The following is a 22,414-nucleotide window of genomic DNA, read 5'->3' as shown; positions in this document are numbered from 1 at the left end:
CAGGAATCAAGATATCCGGGAGAAATATCAATAACCTCAGATATGCAGATTACACCACCCTTATCGCATAAAGTGAAGAACTAAAGAACCTCTTGATGAAAGTGAAAGAGGAGAGTGAAAAAGTTGACTTAAAGCTCAACATTCAGAAATCTAAGATCATGGCATCTGGTCCCATCACTTCATGGGAAATAGATAGACAAACAGTGGAAACAGTGTCAGACTTTATTTTTTTGGACTCCAAAATCACTGCAGATGGTGATTGCAGCCATGAAATTAAAAGACGCTTACTCCTTGGAAGGAAAGTTATGACCAACCTAAATAGCATATTAAAAAGCAGAGATATTACTTTGCCAACAAATGTCCGTCTAGTCAAGTCTATGGTTTTTCCAGTGGTCATGTAGGGATGTCAGAGTTGGACTGTGAAGAAAGCCGAGCGCTGAAGAATTGATGCTTTTGAACTGTGGTGCTGGAGAAGACTCTTGAGAGTCCCTTGGACTGCAAGGAGGTCCAACCAGTGCATTCTAAAGGAGACCAGTCCTGGGTGTTCATTGGAAGGAACGATGCTAAAGCTGAAATTCCAATACTTTGGTCACATTATGGGAAGACTTGACTCATTGGAAAACACTCTGATGCTGGAAGGGATTGGGGGCAGGAGGAGAAGGGGATGACAGAGGATGAGATGGCTGGATGGCATCACCAACTTGATGGACATGAGTTTGAGTGAACTCCGGGAGTTGGTGATGGACAGGGAGGCCTGGCATGCTGTGATTCATGAGGTCACAAAGAGTCAGACACAAGTGAGTGACTGAACGGAAACCACTGCCGGGCCGCTCACAGAACAAAGGACTGAGAGAATACCAGAGGAAAGCTAGTCAGCAGCAGACTGGCCCATCCTCCATCGGAGGCAGGGAGGCAGGCGGGCAACAGCCAGAGCCGGAAGGCAAGGGGCAACTCGGCCCCAGAGATGGCATCCTCTACCAAACTGCCAGCAGGCTCCCAGTTGCTAACCAAGTCTTCCTGGGACCCTGGATGGCTAACATCCACCAGGAGGGTTGCAGTCAGAGATCAGCTCCCCAGAGGAGACACACGGCATACCTGAGATGGTGCTACTGCTACATACCCAGGAAACCGAGTGGCCTGGACCAGGGAGGTGATAAGATGCACTGCCCCACCTGGGGAGAGTGTGCTCGCCAAGTACCTGGTCGCCTGACCTGCTCAGACCTGGGAAGGGCACAAAATGCAGACCCAACCAAGTCTGTGCCTTTGTGGAGTACCCAAGAACCTGAACCTGAGCAGCTTAGATCTGGGAAGTGCACGCAACCAAGGGCACACTTTAGACAGTTCCCCTGCAGAGCAATCTGGAGCCTAAGCAGTGTAGACTGGGAAAGCCCACACTGAGAGCAAAGGGAAAACCCAGTGTGGCCCAGACACTGCAAGCACTCCCCACACACACCAGTGATATTTGTTTTTAATGTTCCTCCCTCCCCGCAGCACAATTGAACAAGTGAGCCTAAATAAAGGACCACCTTTGCCCCCTTGTGTCAGGGCAGAATTTAGATACTGAAGAGACTTGCAAACAGAGGAAGCTGAAATAAAGAATAGGGAACCACTTTGGAAGTGACAGGTGCAACAGATTAAAACACTGTAGTTAGTATTGACTACACTGGAAGGGACCTATAGACCTTGAGAGGAAGTATAAGCTGGAACAAGGAACTATCTGAAACTGAACTGACCCCACACTGCCCTCAACAGATCCAAAGAAATTCCTAGATATATTTCTCTAATATCATTTTTAATTTTTTTAATTTTTAAGTTCTTTATTACTCCTTTAACTTTCATTTTAAAACCTACTATTGCCTTGCAAAAAAAAAGACCCTATTTTTAAATCAGATTTCATATATATTTTTTAATAACTTTTGCGATTTTGTTTTTTTTAATATTGCATTTTTGAGAGTCTAACCTCTACTCTAGATTTTTAGTCTTCACTTTTTGGTATTACCAATTTTGTACCTTTAAGAATCCAATCTTCAGTACCCCTGATGACCGGCTTGATTGCTCTCTCCCCTTTTGATTCTCCTTGTTCTCCCCCAGGTCACCTCTACCTTCTCCCTCCCTCTTCTCTTCTATACTTAACGCTGTGAGGCTCTTTGGGTGTCCAGGCTGTGGAGGACACTTAGGGAACTGATCACTGGCTAGATTGCTCTCTACCCTTTTGAGGCCCCCTCCTCTCCTCCTGGTCACCTCTATCTCCTTCCTCCCTCTTCTCTTCTCTGTGGAACTCTGTGAACCTCTCTGGGTGTCCCTCACTGTGGAGAATCTTTTCACCATTAACCTAATTGTTTTATCATCAGTGCTGTATGGATGGAGAAGTCTTGAGGCTACTGTAACAATAAGACTGAAAGTCAGAGGCATGAGGCTTAAATCCAAAACTTGAGAACACCAGAAAACTCCTGACTCCAGGGAACATTGATCGACAAGAGCTCATCCAAAAGCCTCCATACCTACACTGAAACCAAGCTCCACCCAAGAGCCAACAAGTTTCAGAGCAAGACATACCAAGCTAATTCTCCAACAACACAGGAACATAACCCTGAGCACAAAAATACAGGCAGTCAAAAGTCACACCAAACCCACAAACACCTCAAAACTCATTGCACTCCAGAGAGAAGAGATCCAGCTCCACCCACCAGAACACCGACACAAGCTTCCCTAACCAGGAAACCTTGACTCGTCCAACCCCACCCACAGGAAGGAACATCCACAATAAAGAGGAATCACAAAGTTCCAGCATACTGAAAGGCCACCCCAAACACAGCAACCTAAACAAGATGAAAAGGCAGAGAAGTATTCAGCAGGTAAAGGAACATGATAAAAGCCCACCAAACCAAACAAAAGAGGAGGAGATAGGGAGTCTACCTGAAAAAGAATTCAGAATAATGATAGTAAAAATGATCCAAAAGCTTGAAAACAAAATGGAGCTACAGATAAATAGCCTGGAGACAAGGATTGAGGAGATGCAAGAAAAGTTTAACAAGGACCTAGAAGAAATAAAAAAGAGTCAATCAATAATGAATAATGCAATAACTGAGATCAAAAGCACTCTGGAGGGAACCAACAGTAGAATAACTGGGGCAGAAGATAGGATAAATGAGGTGGAAGATAGAATAGTGGAAATAAATGAAGCAGAGAGGAAAAAAGAATTAAAAGAAATGAGGATAACCTGAGAGACCTCTGGGACAATGTTAAACACCCCAACATTCGAATCATAGGAGTCCCTGAAGAAGAAGACAAAAAGAAAGGCCATGAGAAAACACTTGAGGAGATAATAGCTGAAAACTTCCCTAAAATGAGGAAGGAAATAACCACCCAAGTCCAAGAAATCCAGAGAGTCCCAAACAGGATAAACCCAAGCCGAAACACTCCAAGTCACATATTAATCAAATTAACAAAGAACAAATATTAAAAGCAGCAAGAGAAAAACAAGAAATAACTCACAAGGGGATTCCCATAAGGATAACAGCTGATCTTGCCATAGAAACTCTTTAAGCCAGAAGGGAATGGCAGGACATACTTAAAATGATGAGAGAGAAAAACCTACAACCCAGATTACTGTACCCAGAAAGGATCTCATTCAAATATGAAGGAGATATCAAAAGCTTTCAGTTCAGTTCAGTTCAGTCACTCAGTCGTGTCCGACTCTTTGCGACCCCATGAATCACAGCACGCAAGGCCTCCCTGTCCATCACCAACTCCCGGAGTACACTCAAACTCATGTCCACAGAGTTGGTGATGCCATCCAACCATCTCATTCTTGGTCGTCCCCTTCTCCTCCCGCCCCCAACCTTTCCCAGCATCAGAGTCTTTTCCAGTGAATCAACTCGTCGCATGAGGTGGCCAAAGTATTGCAGTTTCAGCTTTAGCATCAGTCCCTCCAATGAACACCCAGTATTGATCTCCTCTAGAATGGACTGGTTGGATCTCCTTGCAGTACAAGGGACTCTCAAGAGTCTTCTCCAGCACCACAGTTCAAAAGCATCAATTCTTCGGCGATCAGCCTTCTTCATAGTCCAACTCTCACATCCATACATGACCACAGGAAAAACCATTGCCTTGACTAGACGGACCTTGGTTGGCAAAGTAATGTCTCTGCTTTTCAATATACTATCCAGGTTGGTCATAAATTTCCTTCCAAGGAGTAAGCGTCTTTTAATTTCATGGCTGCAGTCAGCATCTGCAGTGATTTTGGAGCCCAAAAAAATAAAATCTGACACTGTTTCCACTGTTTTTCCATCTATTTGCCATGAAGTGATGGGACCAGATGCCATGATCTTAGTTTTCTGAATGTTGAGCTTCAAGCCAACCTTTTCACTCTCCTCTTTCACTTTCATCAAGAGGCTTTTGAGTTCCTCTTCACTTTCTGCCATAAGGGTGGTATCATCTGCATATCTGAGGTTATTGATATTTCTCCCGGCAATCTTGATTCCAGCTTGTGCTTCTTCCAGCCCAGCTTTCCTCATGATGTACTCTGCATATAAGTTAAATAAGCAGGGTGACAATATACAGCCTTGATGTACTCCTTTTCCTATTTGTAACCATTCTGTTGTTCCATGTACAGTTCTGACTGTTGCTTCCTGACCTGCATACAGGTTTCTCAAAAGGCAGGTCAGGTGGTCTGGTATTCCCATCAAAAGCTTTACAGAGAAGCAAAAGCTCAGAGAATTCAGCACCACCAAACCAGCTCTTCAACAAACGCTAAAGGATCTTCTCTAGACAGGAAACACAGAAAAGGTTTATAAACTTGAACTCAAAACAACAAAGTAAATGGCAACAGGATCAAACTTATCAATAATTACCTTAAATGTAAATGGGTTGAATGCCCCAACCAAAAGACAAAGACTGGCTGAATGGACACAAAAACAAGACACCTATATATGCTGTCTACAAGAGACCCACCTCAAAACAAGGGACACATACAGACTGAAAGTGAAGGGCTAGAAGAAGATATTTCAGGCAAATGGAGACCAAATACTCATATCAGATAAAACAGACCTTGAAATAAAGACTGTGAAAAAAGACAAAGAAGGACATTACATAATGATCAAAGGATCAATCCAAGAAGAAGATATACCAATTATAAATATATATGCACTCAACATAGGAGCACCGCAATATGTAAGGCAAATGCTGCTGCTGCTGCTAAGTCACTTCAGTCGTGTCCAACTCTGTGTGACCCCATAGACGGAAGCCCACCAGGCTCCCCATTTTCCAGGCAAGAACAGTGGAGTGGGTTGCCATTTCCTTCTCCAATGCATGAAAGTGAAAAGTGAAAGTGAAGTCGCTCAGTCATGTCCAATCCTCAGTGACCCCATGGACTGCAGCCTTCCAGACTCCTCCACCCATGGGATTTTCCAGGCAACAGTACTGGAGTGGGGTGCCATTGCCTTCTCCAAAGGCAAATGCTAACAAGTATGAAAGGGGAAATTAACAGTAACACAATAATATTGGGAGATTTTAATACCCCACTCACACTTATGGATAGACCAACTAAACAGAAAATTAGCAAAGAAGCACAAACTTTAAATGATACAATAGATCAGCTAGACCTAATTGATATCTATAGGACATTTCACCCTAAAACAATGAATTTCACCTTTTTCTCAAGTGCACACGAAACCTTCTCCAGGATAGATCACATCCTGGGCCATAAATCTAGCCTCGGTAAATTCAAAAAAATCTAAATCATCTCAAGCATCTTTTCTGATCACAATGCGGTAAGATTAGATGTCAACTACAGGGGAAAAAACTGTTAAAAATACAAACATATGGAGGCTAAACAACACACTTCTGAATAACCAACAAATCACAGAAGAAGTAAAAATATGCATAGAAAAGAATGAAAATGAAAACACAACAACAACCCAAAACCTATGGGATTCAGTAAAAGCAGTGCTAAGGGGAAGGTTCATAGCAATACAAGCCCACCTCAAGAAACAGGAGAAAAATCAAATAAATAACCTAACTCTACACCTAAAGCAACTAGAAAAAGAAGAAATGAAGCACCCCAGGGTTAGTAGAAGGAAAGAAATCATAAAAATTAGGGCAGAAATAAATGAAAAAGAAACAAAGGAGACCATAGCCAAAATCAACAAAGCTAAAAGTTGGTTCTTTAAGGAGATAAATAAAATAGACAAGCCATTAGCCAGACTCATCAAGAAAAAAAGGGAGAAGAATCAAATCAACAAAATTAGAAACGAAAATGGAGAAACCACAACAGACAACACAATAATACAAAGGATCATAAGAGACTACCATCAGCAACTACATGCCAATAAAGTGGACAACTTGGAAGAAATGGACAAATTCTTAGAAAAGTATAACTTTCCAAAACTGAACCAGGAAGAAATAGAAAATCTTAACAGATCCATCACAAGCACAGAAATCGAAACTATAATCAGAAATCTTCCAACAAGCAAAAGCCCAGGACCAGATGGCTTCACAACTGAATTCTACCAAAAATTTAGAAACGAGCAAACACCTATCCTACTCAAACTCTTTCAGAAAACTGCAGAGGAAGGTAAATGTCCAAACTCATTCTGTGAGGCCACCATCACCCTAATACCAAAACTAGACAAAGATGCCACAAAAAAAGAAAACTACAGGCCAATATCACTGATGAACATAATGCAAAAATCCTTAAAAAAAAATTCCAGCAAACAGAATCCAATAACATATTAAAAAGCTCATACATCATGACCAAGTGGGCTTTATCCCAGAGATGCAAGGATTCTTCAATATTTCCAAATAAATCAATGTGATACACCACATTAACAAATTGAAAGATAAAAACCATATGATCATCTCAATAGAAGCAGAGAAAGCTTTTGACAAAATTCAACATCCATTTATGATAAAAAAAAAAACCCTCCAGAAAGCAGGCATAGAAGGAACATACCTCAACATAATAAAAACCATATATGACAAACCCACAGCAAACATTTTCCTCAATGGTGAAAATTGAAAGCATTTCCCCTAAAGTCAGGAACAAGACAAGGATGCCCACTCCCTAATACTATTCAACATAGTTTTGGAAATTTTATCCACAGCAATCAGAGAAGAAAAAGAAATAAAAGGAATCCAGACTGGAAAAGAAGAAGTAAAACTCTCATTGTTTGCAGATGACATAATCCTCTACACAGAAAACCCTAAAGACTCCACCAGAAAATTACTAGAGTTAATCAATGAATATAGTAAAGTTGCAGGAATTAAAATTAACACACAGAAATCCCTTGCATTCCTATACACTAACAATGAAAAAACAGACAGAGAAATTAAGGAAACAATTTCATTCACCATTGTAATGAAAAGAATAAAATATTTAGGAATAAATCTACCAAAAGAAACAAAAGACCTATATATATAAAACTATAAAACACTGACTGATGAAAGAAATCAAAGATGACACAAGTAGATGGGGAAATATACCATGTTCATGGATCAGAAGAATCAATATAGTGAAAATAAGTATACTATCCAAAGCAATCTATAGATTCAATACAATCCCTATCAAGCTACAAATAGTATTTTTCAGAGAACTAGAACAAATAATTTCACAATTTGTATGGAAATACAAAAAACCTCGAATAGCCAAAGCCATCTTGAGAAAGAAGAATGGAACTGGAGGAATCAACCTGCCTGACTTCAAGCTATCCTACAAAGCTACAGTCATCAAGACAGCATGGTACTGGCACAAAGACAGAAACAGATCAATGGAACAAAATAGAAAGTCCAGAGATAAATCCACAGACTTATGGACACATTATCTTTGACAAAGGAGGCAAGAATATGCAATGGAAAAAAGACAATCTCTTTAACAAGTGGTGCTGGGAAAACTGGCCAACAACTTGTAAAGGAATGAAACTAGAACACTTTCTAACACCATACACAAAAATAAATTCAAAATGGATTAAAGATCTAAATGTAAGACCAGAAACTAAAAAACTCCTAGAGGAAAACATAGGCAAAACACTCTCTGACGTAAATCATAGCAGGATCCTCTATGACCCACCTCCCAGAGTAATGGAAATAAAAGCAAAAATAAACAAATGGGACCTAATTAAACTTAAAAGCTTTTGCACAATGAAGGAAACTATAAGCAAAGTGAAAAGACAGCCCTCAGAATGACAGAAAATCATAGCAAATGAAGCAATTGACAAAGGATTAATCTCAAAAATATCCAAGCAACTCCTGTAGCTCAATTCCCGAAAAATAAGTGACCCAATTAAAAAATAAGCCAAAAAAGTCATTAAATTGTAATGTTTAAAATTATTTAATTAAAAATAAAGAAAGCTTAATGAGGAATAAATTAAAACAAGAAAAAGTGTTGAAATGACTCAAATGTTCATCAACTGGTGATCAAATAAATAAAACATGCAATGCAATATTATTCAGCCATCAAATGAATCTGATATATGCTATAACATGCTATAACCCTGAAATGATCATATTAAAAGACTCCAGGCACAAAAGGCTGCATATTGCATTATTCTGTTCATGTGAATAAATATGTCACAGACTAGGTAATCCACTAAAGACAGAAAATAGAGGAGTGGGTGCCAGGGCCTAGATGAAGGGGAAATGGAAAATGTCTGCCAGCTGGATAGTGTTTCCTGTTAGAGTGATGAAAATATTCTAGAATGAGGGAGTGGTTATGGTTATGCAACCTATAAAGAAATAACAAATCAATGAATAATACAGTTTAACTGCTAACAAACATGAAAATATGCTCAACATCACTCATCAGAGAAAAGCAAATCAAAACCACAGTGAGGTACCATCTCACACTGGTCAGAATGGCTGCTATCAAAAAGTCCACAAACAATAAATGCTGGAGAGGGTGCAGAGAAAAAGGAACTCTCTTACACTGTTGGTGGGAATGCACACTAGGACAGTCACTATGGAGAACAGTATGGAGATTCCTTAAAAAACTGGAACTAGAACTGCCATACGCCCCAGCAATGCCACTGCTGGGCATACACACCGAGGAAACCAGAATTGAAAGAGACATGTACCCCAATGTTCATCACAGCACTGTTGACAATAGCCAGGACATGGAAGCAACCTAGATGTCCACTGGCAGACAAATGGATAAGAAAGCTGTGGTACATATACACAATAGACTACTACTCAGCTATTAAAAAGAATGCATTTGAATCCGTTCTAATGAGGTGGATGAAACGGGAGCCTATTGTACAGAGTGAAGTAAGTCAGAAAGAAAAACATCAATGCAGTATATTAACACATATATATGGAATTTAGAAGATGGTAACAATGAGCCTATATGTGAGACAGCGAAAGAGACACAGATGTAAAGAACAGACTTTTGGACTCTGTAGGAGAAGGCGAGGGTGGGATGATTTGAGAGGGTAGCGTTGAAACATGTGTATTATCATATGTGAAAAGATCGCCAGTCCAGGTCCAATGCATGAGGCAGGGTGCTCAGGGCTGGTGCACTAGGATGACCCTGAGGGATGGGATGGGTAGGGAGGTGGGAGGGAGGTTCAGGATGGGGAACACATGTACACTGGGGCTGATTCATGTGAGTGTATGGCAAAAACCACCACAATATTGTAATTAGCCTCCAATTAAAAAAAAAAAAAAAGATTCTAGCACCAGACTCTAGCCGGGGTCCTGTGAGCCCTCTTCTCTACTAGGCTTCAGCTTCCCCTAAAGTAGTGAGAACAGATTTTACAAGGAGAATGAAGGAAAAAGGTGGGTGAGTTAGGACTGTGTACAGTCAGGGAAGTGAAAACTCAAAATACGCAGAACAGGGTTAGTTCACATGGAACTATTCTAGGTTTGCTGTCCCTTATGCAAGCTTCAGTTCAGTTCAGTTCCGTTCAGTCGCTCAGTCGTGTCCGACTCTCTGCGACCCCATGCAAGCTTAGGCTCCCTCAGAGACTGGGAGATAGGAGCCTTACCTTCAGGTATTGGCTGGAACAAGACCTTTCGGCAGTCTTGAGTTTTCTCAGGCAGGCACTTTAAAAGGGGCTAGAGTCATGCTAGGGATGTGTCCTTGAGCTGTTAGAAACTGTGTTAAGAGTTCATGTTGGACATTTCTCTTTTGCAACAGTGTATTACTGATTAAAATCTGTTCTCACTCCTTTAGCTTTTGGCTTTATCTTTGGCACTTCTCACTTTTATTACCTGCGCTTTACAGATTAAAATTCTGGCACTTAGATCGGCTGCTGCTGCTGCTGCTGCTAAGTCACTTCAGTCGTGTCCGACTCTGTGTGACCCCATAGACAGAAGCCCACCAGGCTCCCCCGTCCCTGGGATTCTCCAGGCAAGAACACTGGAGTAGGTTGCCATTCTCCAAAAGCACACAACAGAGCCGGGCTTTCTCCTTACATGTCTTTCGGTTTCCTACAGGCTCAGGAAGCCGCGCAGGGCTCTCGGCCTATAGGAGGAGCAGTTTGTAAAGGCCTGGTGTAGAGCAGCGAGCTTTCAGCGGGAGGCGGTGGTGGAGGGCCGAGTGGCCCTTTCCCAGAGTGGGCCCCAATGCTGCGCGCCCTGACCAGCACCCTACGCTTTCCGCGCCCCTGGAGGCCGCTTGAGACCCGCGGCTGCTCCTCCAACCCCGGGGCTGCAGGCCGGGAGATCCAGGTGTGCGCTCTAGCGGGTCCAGACCGGGGTAAGTGCAGAGAGCCCGGAAGGCGGCTGGGGTGAGCTCCGGCTGGCTGAGAGGCAGGCCTGGCATGCCTGCTGCTGTTGCCCGGTACGGACCCTTGGCCAGTACTTCCACTACAGGGAGGCAGACTGAAACTGATCTCAGAGAGAGAAAGCAGTGAGTGGTCCTGAGAGAGAACTTAGTTCCCTACCCAGAAATTGGACCTGGGTGAAAACCAGGAATCCTAGCTGCTAGACCACCAGCAGGGAGAGGCTAGAAGGAAAGCAGGCATTTGAAAACAAGAATGTTTCAAGGAGGCAAAGACTGTAAAAACAGGTACGAAGCTTATTATTACAGACACAGCACAACATATGGGAGAGCACAAAGAGAAGCAGTTATATTTAAGTCAGAAAAGCTAGGCAGAAATACACATCCAGAGAGAAAGGGTATTGGTGGCCTCTCTAATGAGGAGGAGGCCAGTAAAAAGGTGACTTAAATCACTTATAAAGGACAGCCTTTGGGTGTTTATATATGACAGATTATCTTGTTTCTTCACACTTGACTGGTCCTAGGACCTCCCCAGCATGCCTGGGCAACTTTTTGCTAAGAGAGATCCCACTGCAGAAACCTATGAGGGAGTGTCCACACTTACTAAGGGGTGGCAACCCCGCCCTTTTTGATCCCTAAAAAGGTTTCTTGCACATGTGTAGACAAGGGCATTTTTCTTGACCTCAGGGGTGATCATCTTACTTCTTTATTCCAGCAGAGCTCATTTACTGATACTAGCTTTGTCCTTCGGAGAAGGCAACAGCACCCCACTCCGGTACTCTTGCCTGGAATATCCCATGGTTGGAGGAACCTGGTAGGCTGCAGTCCATGGGGTCGTGAAGAATCTGACATGACTGAGTGACTTTTCACTTTCACTTTTCACTTTCATGCATTGGAGAAGGAAATGGCAACCCACTCCACTGTTTTTGCCTGGAGAATCCCAGGAATGGGGGAACCTGGTGGGCTTCCGTCTATGGGGTCACACAGAGTTGGACACAACAGAAGCGACTTAGCAGCAGCAGCAGCTTTGTCCTAGGCAGGTCTGGGTGAGAAGTTTCAGTTTTAATCCACTGACAAACACCAGCTGTCCGGCCCAGGGGTCTGTCTATCTCCTACCCCAAAACCAGTAAGGGGGAGGCAGGTTGCTCAGTGTGTTTGAGGACTGGACCCCAAAGTTCCTACATCCCAGTAGAGGCTCCCCAGGCCTAAATCCTTTGGTAAGTGACAACCTTACCTGCCGCCCCCACCGTAATTGTGAAGGGATTCTGCGTCAATATCGGTCCCTCAGCCCCAGATTTAGTGGCCTGGGGCTGTGAGGAAAGAGAAGGGACTCGTTCAAGGGTAGAACTAAGTGCCAGCAAGCCCACCCCCTACTAGAACTTTAAAATGCCTGATTTTCCTACCAGGCTGAGAGTCCTGGCAAGGTTCCAGTGGGCTGGGGCAGGGGAGCCAATTCCAATTCGGCTTAGGGTGTCCCGCCTCCTGGAAAGGAGGAGCTGAGGATGGGGGAGGGGAGGGGAGAGAGGAGAGGCCAAGAGGAGTGCTTGGCGCCCCCCTATGCAATTGCCTTGCAGCTGCTGCTGGAGTTTGGAGTCCTGCTGACTCAAGAGAAAGTTCACAGCAGTCACTGGCAAGAAAACCTTGATTGAGCCTTGTGTTGGGTTTTCTTGGTCGTGTTACATTTTGTTTTGTTTCTGTTTGGGGGTAGTGTTGTTTGTGAAGGCGGGTGAAGGGCAGTGATTGGACTTTGCATTCAGTGGCATTCCCCTGTCTGCTGTGTGTCACCAGCTGGGCAAGGTCCTCTTGTCTTTACTTTGTCCCCAGGTCCAACCCCTGTAACCTTCCCCACATTTAAAGTAGCACTGTGTCCAAGTTTTAGTTTACACAGATTGTATTGTTCTAGAAATGGCAACCCACTCCAGTGTTCTTGCCTGGAGAATCCCAGGGACGGGAGCCTGGTGGGCTTCCGTCTGTGGGGTCACACAGAGTCAGACACGACTGAAGTGACTTAGCAGTAGCAGCAGGCATCTCATATTTCTTCTTTTTTCTTGCTTGATACTAAGTTGAAGAGCTGTTGAAGAACTGTTCCTTGCTCCGCGATATTGCATACTGTTCCCTACGTATATCCCCCACTTTTGATGGACATGAAGGGGCTTCTAGCGTCCAACTACCTCACTTGGTGAGAATTCTCTGGCCATGTGGGATGGCTAGTGTTAGAGAATACCCCAGTTGCTCTCATGCTTTGTTCACTGCCAAACGGGCAACAGTGTTTGCCTTGAAATAGCTATAACTATTCTCCCAGCTTTACAGATCAATGCACCGAGGAACAGAGAGTTTAAGCAACATGAACCAGGTGTGATTTTAAAACCTGTGTTCTCAACTATTAATGGATATCACTATTCTTCTAGTAATTCAGGGACTAAGAACACAGACATGTACATTAGTTGAAAAATTATCACGGCTCATTTGTAGATAAGAGAATTTTTTATCCAGAAATAACAAGTATCACAGTAATCCAAGTCTGTGACCCAACCACTAATGCCAAAGAAGTTGAACAGTTCTATGAAGACCCACGTGACCTCCTAGAACTAACACCAAAAAAGATGTCCTTTTCCTCATAGGGGACTGAGGTAGGAAGTCAAGAGATACCTGGAGTAACAGGCAGGTTTGACTTCAGAGTACAAAATGAAGCAGTGCAAAGGCTAACAGAGTTTTGCCAAGAGAATGCACTGGTCATAGCAAACACTCTATTCCAACAACACAAGAGCTGACTCTTCACATGGACATCACCAGATGGCCGGTACAGAAATCAGACTGATTATATTGTTTGCAACCAAAGATGAAGAAGCTTTATACAGTCAGCAAAAAAAAAAAAAAGACAGGAGCTGACCTTGAATCAGATCATGAACTCCTTATTGCCAAATTCAGAATTAAATTGAAGAAAGTATGGAAAACCACTAGGCTATTCAGGTATAACCTAAATCAAATCCCTTATGATTATACAGTGGAAGTGAAAAATAGATTCAAGGCATTAGATCTGATAGGCAGAGTGCCTGGAGAACTACTGATGGAGGTTTGTAACACAGTACAGGAGGTGGTGATCAAAACCATCCCAAAGAAAAAGAAATACAAAAAAGTAAAATGGTTGCCTGAGGAGGCCTTAGAAGTAGCTGAGAAAATGAGAGAAGCAAAAGGCAAAGGAGAAAAGGAAAGATGTACCCCATCTGGATGCAGAGTTCCAGAAAATAGCAAGGAGAGATAAGAAAGCCTTCTTAAGTTAACAGTGCAAAGAAATAGAGGAAAACAGTAGAATAGGAAGAACTAGAGATCTCATCAAGAAAATTCGGAGAAGGCAATGGCAAGCCACTCCAGTACTCTTGCCTAGAAAATCCCATGGATGGAGGAGCCTGGTAGGTTGCAGTCCATGGGGTCGCTAAGGGTCGGACACGACTGAGCAACTTCACTTTCACTTTTCACTTTCACACATTGGAGAAGGAAATGGCAACCCACTCCAGTGTTCTTGCCTGGAGAATCCCAGGGACAGGGAAGCCTGGTGGGCTTCCGTCTATGGGGTCACACAGAGTCGAACACGACTGAAGTGACTTAGCAGCAGCAGCAGCATCAAGAAAATTAGAGATACCAAGGGAACATTTCATGCAAAAATGGGCACAATAAAGGGCAGAATTGGTAAGGAAGAAGCAGAAGATATAAGGAGAGGTGACAAGAATACACAGAAGAACTGTACAAGGTCTTAATGACCCAGATAATCTCGATGGTGTGGTCACTCACCTAGAGCCAGATATCCTGGAACGTGAAGTCAAGTGGGCCTTAGGAAGCATCACTATGAACAAAGCTAGTGGAGGTGATGGAATTCCAGGTGAGCGATTTCAAATCCTAAAGGATGATACTGTGAAAGTGCTGCACTGAAGATGCCAGCAAATTTGGAAAACTCAGCAGTGGCCACAGGACTGGAAAGGACTGCTTTCATCCCAATCCCAAAGAAGGGCAATACCAAAGAATGCTCAAACTATCACACAATTGCAAAGTAGCAATTTCACACGCTAGCAAAGTAGCGTTCAAAATTCTCCAAGCGAGACTTCAGCAGTATGTGAACCAAGAACTTCCAGATATTCAAGCTGGATTTAGAAAAGGGAGAGGAACCAGAGATAAAATTGCCAATATCCACTGGATCATCGAAAAAGCAAGAGAGTTCCAGAAAAACATCTACTTCTGCTTTATTGACTAAGCCAAAGCCTTTAACTGTCTGGATCACAACAAACTGTGGAGAATTCTTAAAGAGGTGGGAATACCAGACCATCTGACCTGCCTCCTGAGAAATCTATATGCAGGTCAAGAAGCAACAGTTAGAATTGAACATGGAGCTGGACTAGTTCCAAGTTGGGAAAGGAGTATATCAAGGCTGTATATAGTCATCTTGTTTATTGAACTTATATGCAGAGTACAGATGTGAAATGCCAGGCTGGATGAAGCACAAGCTGGAATCAAGATTGCCGGAAGAAGTATCAATAACCTTGGATATGCAGATGACACCACCCTTCTGGCAGAAAGTGAAGAGGAACTAAAGAACCTCTTGATGAAAGTGAAAGAGGAGGTGAAAAAGCTGGCTTAAACTCAACATTCAAAAAACTGAGATCATGGCATATGGTCCTATCACTTCATGGGAAATAGATGGGGAAACAATGGAAACAGTAACAGACTTTATTTTCTTGGGCTCCAAAATCACTGCAGATGGTGACTGCAACCATGAAATTAAAAGATGCTTGCTCCTTGGAAGAAAAGCTATGACCAACCTAGAGAGCATATTAAAAAGCAGAGACATTACTTTGCTGAGAAAGGTCTGCATAATCAAAGCTATGGTTTTTCCAGTAGTCACATAGGGATATGAGAATTGGACCATAAGGAAGGCTGCAATGTGTTAGTCACTCCATCATGTCTGACTCCTTGTGACTCCAAGGTCTGTAGCCCACCAGGCTCCTCTGTCCATGGAGATCTCCAGGCAAGATAACTGGAGTGGGTTGCCATTTCCTTCACCAGTGGATCTTCCCGACCCAAGGATCAACTGCAAGTCTCCTTCATTCCAGGCAGATTCTTTACTGTCTGAACCACCAACTGTGCTGTGCTGTGTGCTTAGTCTCTCAGTATGTCTGACTCTTTTCAACCCCATGAACTGTAGCCCACCAGGCTCCTCTGTCCATGGGGATTCTCCAGGCAAGAATACTGAAGTAGGTTTCCATGCCCTCCTCCAGGGGATTTTTCCAACCCATGGATCGAACCCAGGTCTCCCTCATTGCAGGCAGATTCTTTACCATCTGAACCACCACGGAAGCCCCTGAACCACCAGGGAAGCCCTTGAAGAAGTCTGAGTGCCAAAGAATTGATGCTTTCGAACTGTGGTGCTGGAGAAGACTCTTGAGAGTCACAGCAAGGAGATCAAACCAGTCAATCCTAAAGGAAATCAACCTGGAATATTCACTGGAAGGACTGATGCTGAACCTGAAGCTCCAATCAAAGAGATGACTCATTGGAAAAGATCCTGATGCTGGGAAAGATGGAGGAGAAGGGGAGACAGAGGATAAGATGGTTGGATGTCATGATCAACTCAATGGACATGAGTTTGAGCAAACTGTAGATGATGAAGGACAGGGAAGCCTGGAGTGCTGCAGTCAATGGGGTCAGAGAGTCAGAAATGACTGAGCCACTGAACAACAATAAGCATCAGGAGATTAAGCTTCTGCCCTTGCCAGAGGGCATATAGAATGTCCTAGAGGGAGGAGATAAGGAAACCAAGAAGAGGCAGTGGAGGAGGCACGAGGAGGAGACCCTCACACAGGAGGACCATACTACCATCCTTCTAGAAGTCACCAGTCTGTCTTCCACTGGGCGTGCCGGCGCCAGAGCACTGTCACAGTGTGCCTATTGTCTTGAAAATGAGATTAGCCCGTTAACCACCCCTCACTCTTACGGCTTTACTCCAGCTCCTTAGCTGAATATTCAAGGTGCTCCACCACAACCTGACCACGTCACCTTATCTCTTCGACCATGGGTGTGTTCGTTTTAAGCCATCCCACTTAAGTGTTTTCTTCTAACTGTGCCCCTGACTGGGGTCCTCTCCTCCCTCTCTACCTTGTAAACCACTTAGGAATTACACCCTCTTCCCCCACCCTTGTCCTTTTACTTTCCTTCTGTCTGGACTTGTCTTCCTCATCACTTGTTAACTCTGAGAGTGAGGATTGCTAGCTGGGTCCACCTAGTAACTGTGGCACATTCTCTTCTTTCTGAGCCTCCGTTTCCCCCTCTATATACTAAGGGATTATTAAGGCTTCCCACACAGCTCAGTAGCAAAAGAATCTGCCAGTGCAGGAGACACAGGAGACTTGGGTTTGATCCCTGGGTCGGGAAGATCCCCTGGAGAAGGGAATGGCAACACCCCTCCAGTATTCTGACCTTGAGCATCCCATGGACAGAGGAGCCTTGCAGGCTACAGTCCATAGGGATTACAAAGAGTCAGACACTACTGAGCAACTGAGCACACATACCCACACGACCTTCCAGTGGTTTCTATCGACTCCCACCCACATCACTGTGTGATCCAGACCATCCAGATAGATGTGACTCTAGGTCTTCTGCTAAGCAAATCAAACCATCACGGGAGTCTGAGAAGAGTAGAGAGGGTGCAATGCAAACCCATCATTATCACTGGGGTCCAGCAAGGGCAATGGTCCCAGAATAGGGTGTCAACTAAGAAGTCAGGGACCACGGCTGAGTCCTCTATTTCTCCGGGGCCTGGCATGTGGTAGTACAAGTTGAACATTGTCAGGTGAATGAATGAAAGCTAAAGACACCCTGTCTGGCTCCTTAGGTCTCCCAGCTTAGAGCTCACACCTCATATTGGGTCCTAGACTTTCACCAGCTTCTGTGCATTTTCCCTGCTCAAAGTGCCCACAAACTCTAGTTATGCACTTATGGACAGGATCTCTTTTAATCTTCATTACAACCTTTTTAGTATTTCTATTTATAGATCAGGAAAGTGAAGGTCAGAAGGATAAAGTAACTTGTCCAAGGCCATGGAGCTGGTATGTGACTGAGCTGTGACTTCAGCCAAGCACCATATTTGCATTCTGCAAGAGGGAGCTAGAAATGAAATGTGGGAGAGAGTTAGCCAGAGAAAAAGGAAAGACCGAACAGGAAAGTGAAGAGGAGAGAGGAAAGTTCCTGTCAGTCCCAGGATGTCATGATTATATTTGTTTTCTACTGCCACATAACAGATTACCACAGACTCTGTTGCTTAAAATAGCATACATTTATTATCTCATAGTTTCCATAGGTCAGAAGATCAGGCACAATTTTGCTGGGTTCTCTGCTTCAGGGTTTCAGCAGGCTGCAATCCCGGAGTTGGCAGAGGCTATGGTCTCTCATCATAGGCTCAACTGGGGATGGATCTGCTTCTAGTTTCCTCAGGCTATTGACAGAATTCATATCCTGTTGTTGTAGTATATCTTGAAGTCCTGTTTTCTTCCTTTTGGCCAGGGGCCACTCTGAGCTCCTAGAAGCTGCCCACAGGACCCTGCCACAGGACCGTATCCATGGGCCCACTAGTTTCTCTAGTGTGTGCTAGTAATACAGTCTTTTAAAATTTTATTTTTGGCTGCGCTGGTTCTTCCTGCATGCAGGCTTTCTCTAGTTGCAACGAGCAGGGGCTACTCTCTAGTTGCCATGTGCAGGCTTCTCATTGTGTTGGCTTCTTGTTGCAGAGCTTAGGCTCTAGCGCACGCAGGCTTCAACAGTTGTGGCTCGCAGGTTTAAGGGTCCGGGCAGTAGCTGTGGTGAATGAGCTTAATTGCCCTGCGGTGTGTGGAATCTTCCTGGGTCAGGAAGTGAACCCACGTCCTCTGCATTGGCAGGCAGATTCTTTACCAGTGGACCACCAGGGAAGTCCCATACAAGGTCTTGTATACAATATAAACTAATCACAGAAGTGACATCTCATTATCTTTGTCTATAATTGGAAGGCAATGGCAAGCCACTCCAGTACTCTTGCCTAGAAAATCCCATGGATGGAGGAGCCTGGTGGGCTGCAGTCCATGGGGTCGCTAAGGGTCGGACACAACTGAGCGACTTCACTTTCACACATTGGAGAAGGAAATGGCAACCCACTCCAGTGTTCTTGCCTGGAGAATCCCAGGGACAGGGGAGCCTGGTGGGCTTCCGTCTATGGGGTCACACAGAGTCGGACACGACTGAAGTGACTTAGCAGCAGCATAATTGGACCTAATCTTAGAAGTGATCTTTTATGACCTTACCTGTGTTCTCTTGGTTAGAAGCAATTCACAGATTCTGCCCACATTCAAGGGAAGGGGATTATTCAGGATATGAACACCGGGGCCACTCTGAAGTCTATCTGCCACAGTGGCCTTGGACCTAGACTGCTCTCCTCAACCCTTCTGATGTGGTTCCTCTGTATCCACCAGTTTCCCTTCCCCAGGTTGCAACATTTTCTTTTCTGGAGAGGAGGACCTTTGGGACATCTGAGTTCCTCGGTGGGATCTCCAGGCCTGGGGCTCAAAGAGTTCTATGAAGGTTTCCAGGGAGGCTAACGAAGCCACTTAGACTGCATGCTACAGTTCTCTGTCCTAGACCACAGTTCTCTAACTGTGGCTGTAAATCTTTTCCCTTGAGAGCACCAGAACTTTCACTGGCCCTTCTGGGTGTCTCAGATCAACTCACACTGAGAACACCATCTTAATAAATCCTGCTTGTTCCACAAAGCAAGGTACACTGAAAGAAAAGAATAAGAGGCCTTTGAAGACCAAAGGATTGGTGAACACACTCCTCTAATCCATCCTGACATTTTACAGGAGGGGAAACAGCCGAGAAGGCATAAGAGTATTTGAGCCTCTGCCCAGAGTAGGTCTCTGCTCCCCACACTTGGCCCTGATTTGGCACATGAGGCCAGAGTGATGTACAAAGGCCAGATTGTAGGAAATCTTTTGGGTGGTAATAAGGATTTAGACTGAATTCTGATGAAAAGGGAAGCAAGAATATGGTCAGATTTGGGTTAGAAAGATGACTTTGACCCAAATGAGGGAATGAATGTGGAAGGGGAAGGGGAGGCAGACCTGAGGATGGTGGTCCAGTTGGGGCATTCATGTAATAGAAGGAAGAGCCCACCAGCTTAGTGGCTGCAGGAGGGTGGGGTATGAGCTGAAAGGTCTGAGATCCAAGAGGTTGAATTGTCTGCCTCAGACACTGAGTAAACTTCAAGTATCAGAAAAATGGAGGCAACAGGAGAGACCCCCAAGTTGGTATGTCATTCACTCACCAAAGGAGCAGAAGAAAGACTGATCATTTTTTGACATGTTGGTCTAGATGTCAAGTGAGCAGCAGGATATATTCAGGCTTGGAGCTCAGAGGAGAGCAGGCTGGGTGTGCGGGGCAGTCCTGCGTGTACAGGAGGCAAGTGCATGGGAAGCAGAAAGAAGGAGAAGGGGCAGACAAGCAAGCGCAACCCTCCTGACTCTCCTGTCACGCCTCACGGGGCTCTCCTTTCCTCTGAACTCCTCCAGTTTTGGAAGACACTAAAAGGTGACCCCCTCCCCCTGCCAAGAAATATGCTACATTAGCATAGGGATATTTTTGAGCTAAAGCTGCTTGAAATAAACAGCAGATGCAAGAAGGGCATGCTTCTCCCCTTTTCTTACTGAAAACAGAAGATAAAAAACTCACATTTGAAAAATGCCCTTCCTGAAACTGGAGATTAAAAAACATTCTTCAACAGGGAGTTGAAGCCAAGAGAATCCTGTACAAACAGACAACTGTGTAGAAACAGGCCTTATCTTCCTATAGCCTCCCACACAGTTAACTTTGCCACAATTGCTGTTGTTTCTTCTGTAAAAGCCTACTGTAAAAGCGTGTTGTTTATTGTTGTGTCAGCCCAGTTGTGTCCGTCTCTTTGCGACCCCGTGGACTGCAGCACACCAGGCCTCCCTGTCCCTACCATCTCCCAGAGTTTGCCCAAGTTCATATTCATTACATGGATGATGCTATCCAGCCATCTCATCCTTCATGCCCTCTTCTCCTTCTGCCCTCGATCTTTCCCAGCATCAGGGACTTTTCCAAAGAGTCAGCTGTTCACATCAGGTGACCAAAATACTGGAGCTTCAGCTTCAGCATCAGTCCTTCCAGTGAGTATTGATTTCCCTTAAGATTGACTGGTTTGATCTCCGTGCTGTCCAAGGGACTGTCAGGAGTCTTCTCCAGCACCACAGTTCGCAGGTGTCTGGCACAGTCTTTGGCACTCTGCTTTCTTTACGGTCCACTGTAAAGACACTAAAAGGTGTATCTTTTACAACTGTCCGAGAACACTGGGAAGACCGTAGCCTTGACTATACAGACCTTTGTCAGCAGAGCAACGTCTCGTCTTTTCAACACACTGTCTAGGTTTGTCATAGCATATAGACCTACCATTTCTAGGGATCTTCATTTCCTTTTGAGGGGTCCTGTGTTACATAAAATTTGAACAAATTTGTATGCTTTTCTCCTGTTAATCTGTTTTATCTTGGCTTAATTCTCAGGTGCAGCCAAAAAACATTGAAGGCCCAGCTCTACAAACCCTATAGTACCCCTCTGCTACACTCAGGGTCCTCATCTGTGCCACTCGCTCTGTCTGAAATAGGCTTTTCCCCACCAACACACTTTTCCCCAGACAACACACTTTTGCCTGGCTAACTCCTATTTATTCCTCAGCTCTCAGCTGAAAGGTCACTTCTTCCCCCAGGAAGTCACTGCTGATCTTCTACACTAGGGCTCCCCGCTGCCCACTCTAAACCCCCAACCTCCTGTCTCTTTTCCCCCATGTTCTTGTCACAAATAGTAATTACCTGTTGAATGCCTATCTCCTCTGTTAGACTGTAGGATCTAAGAGGGCAGGGACTGAGTCTGCTCTAGTCTCTGACATCAGTGTTTAGTACAGAGGCCAGTGTGTGTTAAATGCAAAACTGTACAAAGGACTGAATAAAGAGACCTTGGATTGACCTTTCAGGAACTTCAACTACTTGAGTAGTCTCATAGAGAACAGACTTGTGGTAGCCAAGGGGAAGGAAAGGTTGGGGAAGAATGGATTAGGAGTTTGGGGTTAGCAGATGCAAACTATTATATATAGAATGGATAAACAAGGTCCTACTGTATAACACAGGAAACTATATTCAATATCTTGTGATAAATCATAATGGAAAAGAATAGGAAAAGGAGTATATATGTATATAACTGAATCATTTTTCTGTACAATAGAAATTAACACATTTGATAAAATATAATTTTTCAAATGGAGTAGTCTCTTACATGTAGTATTTTTCCCATTATACCTCACTGTGAAAATGAAATTTTTTTTAATGTATTTCCACCTTGCTCAAATGCTTCCATCTGTGAGCTGCCATTTATAATCCTATAGTACTTTATGTATTTATTTTTACTTATGACCTCATATTATCATTTACTTATATTAGGCTATAAGCACTAATGTAACAAACCCTTGAAGACAGGGATTGTTATATATCCTTATAACTCCCACAACTTATTATACATCAAAGTTGTTCACTAGATATGCAGGATTTTTTTAAATAACAAACACTTGGTTTTTATTTTTCGTCTTCTTAGTTTTAGTAATTGTATTTGGTGTACAGT

At 43.8% G+C, this 22,414-nt stretch overlaps 2 protein-coding genes across 6 annotated transcripts in view; both read left to right on the top strand.

The window, feature by feature from the left end:
• The window catches only part of LOC129540334 (enoyl-CoA hydratase domain-containing protein 2, mitochondrial-like), a 40,211-nt gene extending 29,720 nt beyond the window's left edge, over nucleotides 1-10,491 (top strand). Inside the window, exon 10 of the mRNA XM_088834992.1 lies at nucleotides 10,429-10,491. Within this exon, the coding sequence (XP_088691118.1) occupies nucleotides 10,429-10,491 (63 nt within the window). The remainder of the gene's footprint in view (nucleotides 1-10,428) is intronic.
• The window catches only part of LOC129541200 (enoyl-CoA hydratase domain-containing protein 2, mitochondrial), a 30,253-nt gene continuing 18,320 nt past the window's right edge, over nucleotides 10,482-22,414 (top strand). For 3 of the 5 annotated variants that reach the window (XM_088835308.1, XM_055402932.2, XM_055402929.2), the window contains exon 1: nucleotides 10,482-10,690. In XM_088835308.1, the coding sequence (XP_088691434.1) occupies nucleotides 10,558-10,690 (133 nt within the window). In that variant the 5' untranslated portion in view covers nucleotides 10,482-10,557. Of the gene's footprint in view, nucleotides 10,691-18,261; nucleotides 18,350-22,414 lie in introns of those variants that run through there. The other 2 variants (XM_055402933.2, XM_055402931.2) reach the window with 2 other exon arrangements.

This window comes from Moschus berezovskii, chromosome 4, assembly GCF_049115385.1.
Source record: "Moschus berezovskii isolate FMDL1 chromosome 4, NW_MosBer_1.0, whole genome shotgun sequence".
Classification (NCBI taxonomy): Eukaryota; Metazoa; Chordata; class Mammalia; order Artiodactyla; family Moschidae; genus Moschus; species Moschus berezovskii.
This window is presented reverse-complemented; position numbering and strand designations above follow the sequence as displayed.